Source organism: Ips typographus, linkage group LG11 (assembly GCF_016097725.1).
Source record: "Ips typographus isolate SLU linkage group LG11, UJ_Ityp_2.0, whole genome shotgun sequence".
Classification (NCBI taxonomy): domain Eukaryota; kingdom Metazoa; phylum Arthropoda; class Insecta; order Coleoptera; family Curculionidae; genus Ips; species Ips typographus.
The window spans coordinates 6,744,236-6,758,425 of record NC_138432.1 but is presented as its reverse complement, the minus strand read 5'-3'; the positions used below and the strand labels follow the sequence as shown (position 1 = coordinate 6,758,425).

The window sequence follows — 14,190 nt, the reverse complement described above, 5'->3', positions numbered from 1 at the left end:
ATTTTGTATATTAATGTTTTCTATCTGTATTCTTTCCTGAGGTATTTACCATTTTATGTAAAATTTGATATTTTCCAAAACCATTTAAATTTTGGCCTTAAAAAACGGTATTTTCTTAGTTTTTGAGTTTTTTCTTGCTCAACAAGGTTTGTTCTAAGAGTGAGTGCAGAAAAACGCCAAAATTTACGATACAGTGTGATCAAAAAATGAGCTCAAAAATCAGTTCTAAAAAAGGACAGAAAGCCTAGTTTTTTCCAAATGGAACACGCCTTTGTTCTTATAATTTTGTCTGATTCTCTTTTCAAAATTCAGGCACGTTTATATTAGGTCACTTACGACAAATTCATTCTATAAATTAATGCATTGAACCACCCTGTAACTGTCAAAATAACCGAGTTATGGAAGGTTAAAGTAGTAGCTGTCAAATTCAGTCAAAACTGTCTTTATCGTCAAATATTTACGTTTATTCGCCACACTTTGTATAGACTTTTATATGTCAATGGAAAGAAAATAAAATGGGCTTTCAGGCAATCATATTCAGTTAAGAAGGTCACGTGATCATTTTAAAGCTTCGGATAGAATCTTTAAGATTGAAATATTACCCTTCACGAAGTCACGTGAGTATTTTTACGACTGAGAGAAATTTCTGAAAGTCACGTGACTGGTTTAATTATCAAATACTAGTTGTGTTCAGTTATTTCTCTTTGTCAAATTGTCAGATTAGTGAAAAGAGGAATAACCGAAATTAGTTTAAGTAATAATAGAAATATAGTTAAGTTTAATTAGTTTCTCTCTAAATGTTGTCGTTTTCGAGATATTGACTATTAAACATTGGAATTTTCACTATTTGGAAGGCTAAAAATTAGATTTTTTTTAAATACTGTCGTAAGATAGATCTCAAAAATTAAGATAGGAACATGTAAACCGTTTTGCTCTATCTTTATCTGTTCACCTGCTATAGCCTTCCAAATAATGGAAATTCCAAGCCAAAACAGAAAAGTGTTTTTTGGGTAAATTCCGCAAAAAAAAAGTGAAGCAGAAAGGAACAAGGATAATAACCCAGCGACACGTGTTTCTGCTTTTTGGCTTCATCAGGCATGTAAGTCCATATCTGTATGAAAGGCGGTTCAAAAACCAGCTGACATACACTTGGTGAAAATATTATACGGGTGTAACCTGGAAAATGTTTTTTTGCGGAATTTACCCCAAAAATACTTTCCTGTCATTAATTACATCCGCGTTAAACTCTTTTATGTTAATAGTCAATATTTCGAAAACGACAACATTTAGATAGAAACTGATTAGAGCAACAACGCTCTAAATTAAGCAACAAAATTAAGAAATAGTCTCAGGGACTATAGGGTTGTCGAACAAAAAATCCGTTGTTGCCACTGATTTCATGTAGATCCGACATATTTTAGATGTATCCTTATGGCTTTAATTATTTACTTAATAAAATTACGAAAGAGAGATACTTGCATTCTTAGTTAGCCACCCTGTACACCATAATGTCTCAGTTACCTCTCGAGAACAATCTAATCTTAATACACAGAGAAGAAAAACAACCTATAATATGATAACGTTCTCTCTAGTATTTTAGCACTGTGACAATATTTGTAACACTTATTCTGACACTTCTGAATTTTAAACTATCTGGAATAGTAAAGCAAGACAATTTGTAAGATCATAGGAATTGTAACATACTTATTTGAGAAAATACACTGAAATAACGGCAAACAATTGTTAAAAATTTTCCTGATTGAATAAAATAGGAATTATTATTTTTTTGGTAGGTGCAAGCAAATTTTAGTAATATCAATAATTAATATAGACAACTGTTCATACAAATGGAATGTTTTAGTTATTCATTCAAACGTGTATGCTTGACAAACATTAAAAGTTTTGAACATAACGGATCAATTTTCTCTTGTACTGCATTTGCTTGATAATAAAATAACTCCTCTATAAATATTCCCCTCTATCATCAATTTTGCCACAATTATCCGGGACAATTTAATAAATAATATTCTGCTGATTTGCGCAAACATTTACAGATCATTTATATATTTATTTATCAATGAGTTAGGTCACTCGTTAGTTTTATTGATCAATCAGTGGCATCCATTGTTTCAGAGACAATAACAGAGATTCTCGGCAGCCCGGAGCTATTTATCAACATGGGATCGACGATCAATTTAACGTGTATAGTACAATACGCCCCTGAACCACCACCTACCATAAACTGGTCTCAAAATTCTGAAGTGATCAATTTTGATTCGCCTAGAGGAGGCATCAGTTTAGTGACTGAAAAGGTAAGCCCAAAATTTAGAAAAGCAGAACGTTTCAACAGGTTTTTTTCGAAGAAAGTTTTAGCATAATGGCTGAACAGAAAAACTTTTCCAACTGATAAACACTATTCATAACGCAGCTGGTCGAGAAACTTGGAATAAGGCGTCTTGGCAATTAATTTCAGTTATAACTGAATTAATTAAAGTTAAGCACTTTTTTTATAAATTACGATTTTTCTGAGTGTTTTATATTATTAAAAAACGTACTTTTTTCAGGGATTTACGACCACCAGCAGATTGCTCATTCAGAAAGCTGTACAAAGAGATTCCGGACTGTACACGTGCGCTCCGTCCAATGCCAACTCAGCTACAGTACGAGTTCACATACTGAATGGTAAGCTTTTATATAAAACGCACATAAGGCGTTATCAGAAAAGAATTTCCTTTACTGCCTCATATTTTTGCACCGGGCTATAGTAAGTTCCCAAAGAAACACAAAAACCTCCAAGCTCGATGTAGCGTTAAACTCGTTTCCATCCCTTTAACCGACAAAGGGTCAAGATTGAAATGCTTTACCTAAAAAAAAATTAACTGGCAATCTTCTAGATGGTTTTAAGTTTGATGCTTTCATTACACAGGTGTGCCAGAGTATAAACTCCATTCATGGTTAATTGCAAAAGTCTAATTGAAAGCCGTTAAAGTTGCAGTTTGCGAATGGAGAACAACTTTGCGGAGAACCATTTCGACCTTCCAAAATTACTTCGAAAATAACCGGCTCGATCTGATCAGGCAAAGAGGGAGGGCGGAAACAACTTTCTTTAATGATACAAGCTTCATGTAGAAAGCGTGCCCTTATCGTGTCGCTGTCACTATAGAAATCGCTTAAATAACCGAGTGAAATGTAGCCTTTTATCCTTAAAGTTTCCTCATTAAGATCCGAAATACGGTTGTGAGAAAATAGCTGTTAAAATAGTTTTAAGCCGACAATCCTAGCATGTCATTGCGTTTATCCTTGGCTCAGGATTAAGCTTCTTCACCCTTTCTTATCCCTTGACAGCGATATCTTTTTACTGTCGTGTACGTGTCGTTGTTTTAAATAACACTTCATTCTGTTGCTTTATTAAACCTTGTTTTGCATATTGTCTTAGTTTAATTCAACATTTGGGTCACGTAAAAATTATGAGAGTACAGATTACAAGCTACAGTGAAATATTCTGTTTATATTATAAATTTTGCATCTGTAATTTTCAATCTGTTGGTTTGGTAGAGGAAACTCTATATATTATGTATAATAATTGTCATTTTTACCACTTATTAAGTATTTAAAATAAACTGATAAGAGAAGTAATCAAGGCAGCAAAATGTTGGTCATTTTTAGAATTCTATATCTCGAAAATGCCTTAGCCGAATTTAATGAGCAAAAATAAGTTTGAAAGGCTTATTTACTATAAAATCAGATTGTTTTTCTAATTAAAGTTATTTATTTTGTAAGAAACTGTACAGGAAATTTGGAAAAAAAATTTTCGTTGTTGTGTCATAAACTTCTGAAAACAGTTTAAAATCCTAAAACTAGATATTCCGTGGTATTTCTCTAAGAATTGGCAAATCAGCCATTTTAGCGTCTAATTTAAATTTTTGTTTTTAAAGTTTTTAACCACTGAAGGAAAATTCTAGCTTAAAATTAACCAGTTTTAGGTCTGAAAACCGTTTAAAGTCTTGAAACTAGACTTTTAGTGGTCATTCTTAAAGAAAATGCAAACTAGCCATTTTAGTATAAAATTTCAATTAAAAAGTTGTGTTTTAAAGGTTTTCAGGCACCGAAAATGTAGTTTTAACTAAAAAAGGCCTCAGGGCTCAATATTAACCAGTGTCAAGTCTGAAAACCGTTAAAAGTCCTAAAATTAGACTTTTAGTGGTCATTCTTAAAGAAATTACAAACTAGCCATTTTAGTATAAAATTTCAATTGAAAAGTTGTGTTTTCATGGTTTGCAGGCACCGAAAATGTAGTTTTAACTAAAAAAGGCTTCAGGGCTCAATATTAACCAGTGTCAAGTCTGAAAACCGTTAAAAGTTCTAAAATTAGACTTTTGGTGGTCATTCTTAAAGATATTACAAACTAGCCATTTTAGTATAAAATTTCAATTGAAAAGTTGTGTTTTCAAGGTTTTCAGGCACCGAAAATGTAGTTTTAACTAAAAAAGGCTTCAGGGCTCAATATTAACCAGTGTCAAGTCTGAAAACCGTTAAAAGTTCTAAAATTAGACTTTTGGTGGTCATTCTTAAAGAAATTACAAACTAGCCATATTAGCAGTTTTGTTATTTCGATACACTTACAAAATTGGACTTTTTTTAGGTGTTAAATGGTGCAATTTAGCTTTCTAATTTTCCTCCAAGCTTGATAAGTAGCGTTTAGCTTGAAAATGCAAGGAGAAATTATCTTAGAAAATTTATATTTGCACTGTGTGGTTGAACGCAATTAACAGAAAGCGAAGTTTAAAGCTCCTCGTAGATAAATCGTTAAACCAGGTAGTTAAAGGTAATTTCGAGTATAGTTCAGAGTATGGTCTGAATTTGGAGCTTAAATTGTGCCCTATAAAACCAATATGGGTTAGTTTAACGTTTCGTAGAAAACACTATTTATTTGCTGCTTATCTTTTCTAGAAATTAAAAGTGTGAAATTCACCCGAGTTATAAGCCAACTTACACAGCCGTAGACGAAAAAGCCAAAACCCATTATACGGACTGGTATATTATTTAAAACCCCCGAGTCGAAACCATCTTAATCCGACTACTAAACGTCGGTCGGTCGGTTAATTTCCAAACCTATGCATCGGATAAATGAAAAGCTCTTAAGGCTTATTATCCACACCCTCGTCTCTCTAATCTGTTCGCAATGCGAAATCGCCTTCAAGGATACACCATATTGCTTATTACACTATTTAGACTGACGAAGCATTTCGGGGCCGTAAGTGGCTTATGTTTCACGACGAAGATCGTGAGACAAGCGGGCTTTGTGAAGTAAAGCGTGCCGTAAATACTCGGATTGCATATTTCGTCTAGATTTTCTCGTTATTTATTACAGTTGCACTTCAGTCTGTTTGAAATTATGAAGTAAAAACTATGTATTCTGTAAAGTGATGAAGGCGGCGAATTTTTAAATCACGTAAATTTTATAATTGGATTAGAGGCATTTAGTCGTATACCATATTATTGCAACAAATTCATTATAGCTCCGCAAGGTATCTTTGTAATTGATTGTTCGCTTTATTAATTTACTTGGAGAATGCCACTGCAATGTTAATCAACATCCTTAGAGAGTTTAATTAAGTCGCTGTTAAGCATACCGCGGTAAATAAAGCGACATCTGGTATTGCCTGGCGTACACGCTTAGAAATGTTAATTTCCAGTCTTCAGAGTTTCCTTCTATGTCAAGGTAACTTGGGCTGATTACTGGAAGCTTAGTTCCATAAATTTCACATATTGTTACGCTGTTGTGTTCTGGAAATATCTCAAAACTGTCTTAAGCAATATAAAAATTCACATTTTAACAACAAGGAAATATAGAGAAATGTATGATTTTTGATCTTTAAAAGGATGAATGAGTATTATTAAAATGTTCTTGCATATACAAGCTTGTTCTTCTTCCTCTAGTTTCTAGTTTAAACACTGAGTAAATGATGCCCGTTTAATAACTTTGTTCTTCAATTAAAAACATCCAGTCAGATTCCCATAAATATTGATACAAACATAAAATGTTAATACGGTCAGCGGCTGTCACTTGTAATAAAGTTTGTTTTGTGGTGCTCATATTTATCAATTTTTTACGACCGAGAAATAGAACAGCTGTGCTTCATAAAATTTTTGTTAAAAATAGAATAGACAAACTTTATTTTAACCTTACCACGTGGAATTCCAAAGCAGATTTGATATAAAAATTGTATTGCGGTTATTATTTTCTATTGTCTAGGAATTCTAATAATAAGTAGGTTTGTTTGCTTATTTTAGAAATAAGTGTGTAGGAACGTTACTGTCAAGAAGCAAACCTAAGAATACTCAATTATTAATAACAATGTCTGTAATAACCGGGTCTAAAAGATTGACATTAGTATTAACCGCATATTAGGTATTTTCAGCCAAGCTAATTCCATATTAATTATTGATGACACATTCCACAAACAGTCTGGACTAATTACACTATCAATCTACGTCTTTCTATTGTATTATACATAGTTTTCATGTTGCACATTATTTGCTTTCTTATAAGTTTTCATTGTTTTAAAACTCCTAGCCCTCTTCAGCCTGAACAAGTTCAAATTTTGACCGGTTTTAACATTGATTGTACCAAATTTTGTAGTGTTTTTTCAGGTTACTGGATAAGAAATTTAATGAGGATTTTCAAAATGTACTTAAAACTGTCATTTTCTCAGTCCAAGTGGATTTTACAGGCGATTATGTCTCTGACTGTCCTTTCAAACTGTGATTTTGTCAGTTCAGACTTTGACACCACTTTTCTCATTGACTGTACTAAAGTTTGTAGTGTTTTGTTAAGTTGTTAAATAGGAAATTTATTGAGGATTCCAAAAATGCGCTTAAAACTGTAATTTTTTTACTCCCAGTGGGTTTGAGAAGCAATTTTGTCACTGACTGTCAAATTATGGTCAAAAGTTGCAAAAATCAGGGCTTGAAAAAGTTTTCTTGCAGTATTCGATACACACCGTATTTCTGAGAAATTTGACAGTGGTCACGTGACTGCCTAGCTAAATTATCCTCCGAAAACCATGTGATATCTGTCTCTAATGTCAAAATTTTCAAAATTTGCCTAGAATTTGTGGCCCTCTGATGTATGTTTATTCATTATTTTATAATAACCTTTATATGTTGCCAGAAACTAGTTAATTTTAAGTATAACAAAATTGCCTAACTGGCTTCATTAATGTAGAGTTAAATTTGCCAAAAGCTAACTGATCTAAAATTTCCAATACCTTTAAAACCAAAACATCTTTTTACTATTTTCAAAAAAAGAACAAATCCCAAGAGATACCTATTCAAAAATTCTACTTTATTTGTACGTTTTTGTTAATATTTTTTAATTTATTTTCAGGAGAATATCCAGCTGCTATGCATCATGGTCATGGTTGTTTAAGCAGAACTTCCCACGCCACTTTACTGCTCAGTTTAGCCCTTATAGTGCTGGCCCTTCCTGGCACGTAGCGACATTTGTAAGTCATCCAACTATCCAATTTCGGTGACTTTTCTTAAACAGTGATCGAACTTTGTTAGTGTTTTTTACTTTTTTATAATTATCGAAATCGGTTTAGTTTTAGCAGTAGATGGGCATTAGAACAAACCATTGGTTGTATAAAGCTCACTTGTACAAAGTTTTAAATTGGTTGCATGGTATAGTTACAGAGGTTTAGGTTCATATCATTACATAAATATAACAGGATTTAAAATGGTACTCGCTTTTAATAACTGTATTAAATATTACCTAAAATTTGTTGTACTGAAAGTGTAAATAATCTAAGGCAGACAGAAAAGTGAAACGGTTGAACATATTTGGTATATATGTGATATTAAAAGTAAATTAGTTTGTTGCAATTAAAATAAGTGTGTGTGGACCAAAATGAATTTCTTGTTTATGAATGTATTGTAGATTCCACAGGAATGATTAAAGGTCAGTTTTATTTGTTCAGCTAACTGACAAATTAAGCTAAATTGGCCTTAAAAGAAACTAAATGGTTGCACGTTTAATTGATCAACGAAATATCACCTGATAACTCTCCAGCCCGAAACTAAAATATACTCAATGCGGACGCATTTGTTTCAACGTTCAATGAGGGTCATTTATTTCGATATTGTGCTATTTCAATTAGAGTGTAAAATTATTTCAATAATTAATACAAATTTGGCTTTATTGTTCATTATTAAGCCGTTGAATTGATTATATTTATGTGCGGGCATAACATTTGTTTTGCAAACAACGAAACGTTTGTACTTTTTCAGACTGGTTTATTTTACTGACACGGTTCTGCAGTTAGTTAATAAGTGTTTTACAAAAGTTGTACATATCAGCTAAAATACTTGAATAACCTGTAACAATTTTATTCTAATTCTGTTAGTTGTTAAGTTGTACATGATGTGAAAATTTGCCATTCCATAGACGTTAAAACGTTATGTAAATAAATTATAGTTAGATGTTCAATTTACTGTATAAATTCACTGAATAAAATATATCGATTATTAAAAGTTCGTTTTTTTTGTGTTCTTTTAGCTTAAAAAAGTTAAATTAGATTTAAACGTGCTTATTTTACTAAGCGATAAAAGCTCGAGAAAATCGTCAACAGCGGAGAATGCCTAATCGATCTTCAATTCGAATTTAATTATCGCTTGTGTATATTTGCCATCTTGAATTAAGTCTTTTTGAGATTGGAACACGGATTAACAACTATATCCGGAAATAAATCAGAAAAGCGGCGATGTAAAAAAATAGCTATAAAACCTGACCGGATTGCGGATATTTCCATTTGCGCCATGTCACGGTTGGAATTTTAAACAAATTAGAGCAAAAAATTTGCCCAAAAATTTATGGCCTTAAACTTTCTGTGGCAGAAAGATTGAATTGCTGGCTTTGAGACAAAAGACAAGAAACAAATTACGAGGATTTAAATTAGTAGGACCTACAAGGCAGAACGAACAAACTCGTTGGGAATTGGATTTTGCCAGGAACGGACTTAATCCGTTTGTTTTATAATCGAGTCCTTAGGATTACGTGTCCAAACGCTATAGTCCACAGGTATTACGTTTCTACTCAAAAAAAGGGTCTAAACTCACGTAAAAGTACGATTAGCTAAATTAAAGTGAACCACAAACAGTTTTAATTCAATTAATAACACTACCATTAAATTGAACATAAAGGCTGCAACTGGACGAAAGCAAAAGGGGAAAATAAGTCTTTCAGAATAGTAATTTTTCCTTTGACTCTACGAATTCCTCTTGTATTTTTAACGAATGACAGACGATCTTTCAAAGCAAGAGCAATTCAAGAGCAGCATTTCAAATAGAATTGGGGCCTCGTCATTAAATAGAAGAGAATTTAATTATTGCCGGGTCGTATATTTTTCCTTTTGATAGAGCGCAATTCGGTGAGTTTCTTTTTCTGCCCTTGAAAAGAAAAGCTTTAGACTTTAACTTACGATCTAATTAATGACATCCATGAAAATATATGGGAAAGAACGTACATTTTATTATTTATTACCACTAGATACAGAGTTTTAGTGAAGATAACTCAGAAACAAGCAGAGTTGTTAGGAGATTTGAAAACTTAAAATAAAAATTAAACCATTTGTTTCTATCTGTACTGTATAATTTTCAATTTTTTATACTTTTCTTTAAAATTGTCTAGTATCATTCTGGTGCGTTGTTGAAATAAAATAGGAATTAAAAAATCTGCAAATTGAAATAAGCAAACCTACGCCGGAAATTACCACATGCTTTTTTTACGAGATTATGGCCAATTTTTGCTTGCTACTACTTTTAGTTCTTTTGGCAAAACTCATTAGGACAGTGACTTATTTCAAGCAAATTTGAACCACATTGACCTGATTATTTTGTTTTTATTAGAACTTTTTGATCATTACCTTGAAATAAAATATTTAAACTTTCTGAAGATGACTTTTGGAACAATCTGCTGAGATATCAAAATCTCGAATTTTTTTAAATGCATGGTTTCCTAATTTATTTATTTAAACAAATTTTTTTGAGTATTTTTATTATCCCAGCGGACTAACTGTTGTTTGCATTGATTGAACAAGACGTCTTTTTTATAGGTTCTAACTACATTAGTTAAACAGCTGCCGCGTGACTATCTAAAGAAATAGTGAATCAGTATCACGTGACAACTGTCATAATCATCAGAAATGACCAACTTTGCCCAGCTTGGGCAAGAATCTCTAAATATCAGGTCATTATTTTGACAGATTTCACGTGACTTTCTAATTAAATAATGTACCAATATCACATGATTGATGTCACACACGTCAAAGTTTGCTCAACCAAAACATGAACCTGTAAAAATCAAAGTTTAGTACATTTTCTTAAACTGTTCGAAACAAAACGTGTTTTATAGCTTTTTGATCCATAATTTGACAGTTCATAGATCACTGTCTAAGTAAATAGTATTCCAGTATCACGTGACAACTGTCATAATTATCAAAACTGAAGCTCTAAAAATCAGTATGGAACAGTTTTCTTGAAATATTCGAGACAAGTCGTGGTTTTAAGCTTCTTTAGGTCATTATTTTGACACATTTCACGTGACTGTCTAATTAAATAATGTACCAATATGACATGATTGATGTCACAGACGTCAAAGTTTGCTCACCCAAAACATGAAGCTGCAAAAATGTATAAGTTTAGTACATTTTCTTAAACTGATCGAAACAAAACGTGTTTTATAGCTTTTTGATCCATAATTTGACAGTTCATAGGTCACTGTCTAAGTAAATAGTGTTCCAGTATCACGTGACAACTGTCATAATTATCAAAACTGACAAACTTTGCTCAGCTTGGGCATGCAGCTCTAAAAATCAGTATGGAACAGTTTTCTTGAAATATTCGAGACCAGTCGTGGTTTTAAGCTTCTTTAGGTCATTATTTCGACAGATTTCACGTGACTGTTTAATTAAATAATGTACCAGTATCACGTGATTCATGTCACAGACGTCAAAGTTTGCTCAACCAAAACATGAACCTGTAAAAATCAAAGTTTAGTACATTTTCTTAAACTGTTCGAAACAAAACGTGATTTATAGCTTTTTGATCCATAATTTGACAGTTCATAGGTCTAAGTAAATAGTGTTCCAGTATCACGTGACAACTGTCATAATCATCAGAACTGACAAACTTTGCCCAGTTTGGGCATGCAGCTCTAAAAATCAGTATGAAACAGTTTTTTTGAAGAATTCGAGACAAGTCGTTCTTTTTAGTTGTTGTTGTTACATTTTTGGAACATTTTTCTTGCAGCGTTAGACTCAAAATGTACTAGAGTTTCATGATCGTTAATTTACCAGTTGACATCGGATCGGATGTGCCTTTGAGCTGTAATATCAAAATCCTCTTACAAACATCCTACTTTAATCCAAATTACTTCCTGTCATGAGGGCATAATCAACAGTTTAAGCAAATAGCGATTCAATCAGGAAGAAAGTGAGCAAATTAGTCCTTTGACCCTGTCGTTGTTTAACGGTCACAAAGGGCCATATATTGAATCGGTCCAATTACTTGAAACTAAAAAACTAACATTAACGGAAGAATTAACAAAGTGAAATGGACATTTTCTAACCTTTTAATGAGCCTCTGAACCGGAGTAAAATTATAGGGTTTAGGCTAGAATGTTTTGGCCCTTTGAGCACGAAATTGTATAGGCCCTTCACAAAGTTTTGGATAGAAATTCTCTCCTACTTTTCGCATGAGCGAGCTGGAATTGAAGTAAAATTTGTACCTGCAATTGCGTAGGTGTGTTTTGATTTTAATCAAATAAAATAGTTATTAAAATTTGTCTTTATTTTACTATGCAAGCAAATAAAGCACAAAGTTTAAAAAATATCTCCGCCACTAAGAATTATTATGCTGTTAGCTAATTGAAGTGGCGTTTAGGGCTCAGCGCCAAAACGAGGGCATATTTTTCACCACGGCAATAAAATTCGAATTTTTGTACATGGAAACGGTATTTACTATCAAGACAAAATATTAAATATTCTAGTAAATGGATAAGAAAGTAATATTGCTTTTCTGCATAATGAACCAACAAGTATTACAGTTAATAACAACAACTGAGTTCCTCGTGATTAAAATGAGACAATCTCTATAATTTACAGAAAATTTATTAAGTAGGTAGACTATCTCTTGCTTGACAGAAATGTGCATCCACTTTAAATAAGCACCTTAAAAAATCGTCAATTAATTCACTAGGGCGTTTGTGATGAATACAGCTGCCTGGAAAACGCCGAGGGAAAGGCCCAACTTGCCACAATTCCTCACCTCTCCTCTCCATGTATTTTCAGTATATTTTAATTTATGTTACGATAATTTCAGTCTTAATGCCTTCACCCGCTTCGGTTAGGGAAACGCGCCCTTATTTTAATATAACGATACGAACAGGGCCGAACTAAATTTCGCAAACCCTCCTAAATTTCCAAAACACAGAGTTGCGTGTTAATATTAAGTGTATTATAAAGAATGTTCACTGCTTTATTAATGAGGTTTTTAGTAAAAAGTGATAACTTAAAAACGTGACAGTACGAACCTGCAGATATTCATTTGAATAAACAAAACTGGTGAAATCGGGGTTTAATTTTACGTCTCGCTTATAGGTCGTGATTTCCCTTTCACAATCCCCTTGTAAAGGATATTTGACAAATTTAAGTCTGGAGGTAAATGTAAATTAATTTTGATTTGGAATATTGTCCCTAAGGAAAATTCATGAAGTGGTTGAAACTACTTTAGAAGAGCAGAAGCAAAGTAAGTAATTTTAAAAAGGAGATGGGATCCTCAGTAAATTCCGGTTAAGCTGGCGACCTAAAAGAACTCGAATAATGAAACCCGCATTCCCTTTCCAATTTTATTACTTGGTGAAAATCTCCGGCGATATTTCTTCGACTGATAATTATAAAGGAATCTTCCCAAATTCTATGTCGGCAAATTCCCGATCCCCGGGTCATATATTTGTAGGATATCGAATTTGAAATCTAGCCACCCTTCGTTTTCCGTTATAGGTATAATGTTCATACGTTTTCCCATTCCGCAGACTGGAGTAATTTACAATCCAAATTCGCAGATGCACTGAATCAGAAAACCGACCTTTTGATAAGTTTCCAACTTTGAAATAAGTTCATACCACAGCAACGATAAAGTTTTGCCCTGTGGTCAAATCAGATATCCTCTGCTGTCTTGGAGATGCTGTATCTTAATTAAACACAACCAAACCCTACTCACTGTTTCGTACATAATAATAGTTGTGTAAGTTCTACCGATAGAAGTAAAAAAGCAATTCGTTACGGTATAAGAAAAGACGACAATGACATTTAAACGGGAATTGCATGCGTGTCGTCGTGGAACTAAAAACAATAATTAAGGGTTGTTAATAATGCATGAACAAAAGGCGATAATAGGGTGATTTACATTCCGCGTTGTTTTATTCATAAAGCTAACTAAATGCCCCCAGTGTGGATATCGATCAAGAACTTCGCAATTCGTCGTCATGACCATAGAGAGCTAGCGTGCACTCCTTAAAACTCTAATTAGAGAGAACGTTGCAAATCAGCACGTTTCTTCTCAGCGTCACTTTGGTAATTAATTTGATAGCTATAATGTCACTTTTGAAAAGCGTTTCGTGACTTCCAGCAGGGGCCTAATTCTTGAAAGGAGGGAACGAAACTCTCAAGAAAAGTGTTGATAGAATGTGACAGAAGAACCTGTCAATGGCGGGTTCCTGTCACATTCTACACGTCTTTCTCTTGATTGATGCACCCAGGTGTAGTGAGAGTTAATTATTGTTATTAAATGGAAATTTAAGAATATTAGTTCTGATAATTCGGAAATTATTCTGAAAGTCGAAATGGTACGAGTTTGGTACACCCTGTCATTTTTTGCATGGTAAATCCTTAAGGTGTCCTTTAAGGGCTAAAACCACATACTACAATCTTGTAGAAGATGAAATTTTCTACAACTTTCTTTATTTACAATTTTTTGTAGCTCCTTAACTAAGGGAGGTACGCTCAGTTGAATTGGAGTTAGTTAAGTGCGGTAGTTTTAAATGTCAAAATATTATTTGAAGCGTCACGTGACCGTTTCTAGGTAAAAACTAATGGTTTTTTAAGTCACGTCACTCTTTTTATAGCGAAA

The 14,190-nt window shown here is 33.1% G+C and overlaps 2 protein-coding genes across 3 annotated transcripts in view; both read left to right on the top strand.

Annotated features, from left to right (window-relative positions):
• The window catches only part of dpr8 (defective proboscis extension response 8), a 70,167-nt gene extending 61,632 nt beyond the window's left edge, over nucleotides 1-8,535 (top strand). For both annotated transcript variants that reach the window (XM_081989382.1, XM_081989381.1), the window contains exons 5-7: nucleotides 2,134-2,312; nucleotides 2,565-2,682; nucleotides 7,391-8,535. In XM_081989382.1, coding sequence (XP_081845508.1) covers nucleotides 2,134-2,312; nucleotides 2,565-2,682; nucleotides 7,391-7,500 — 407 coding nt within the window. In that variant the 3' untranslated portion in view covers nucleotides 7,501-8,535. The remainder of the gene's footprint in view (nucleotides 1-2,133; nucleotides 2,313-2,564; nucleotides 2,683-7,390) is intronic.
• LOC145735364 (cytochrome b-c1 complex subunit 8-like) overlaps nucleotides 1-14,190 on the top strand; it is a 205,652-nt gene that overhangs the window by 126,446 nt on the left and 65,016 nt on the right. The gene's annotated exons all lie outside the window — the stretch shown is intronic.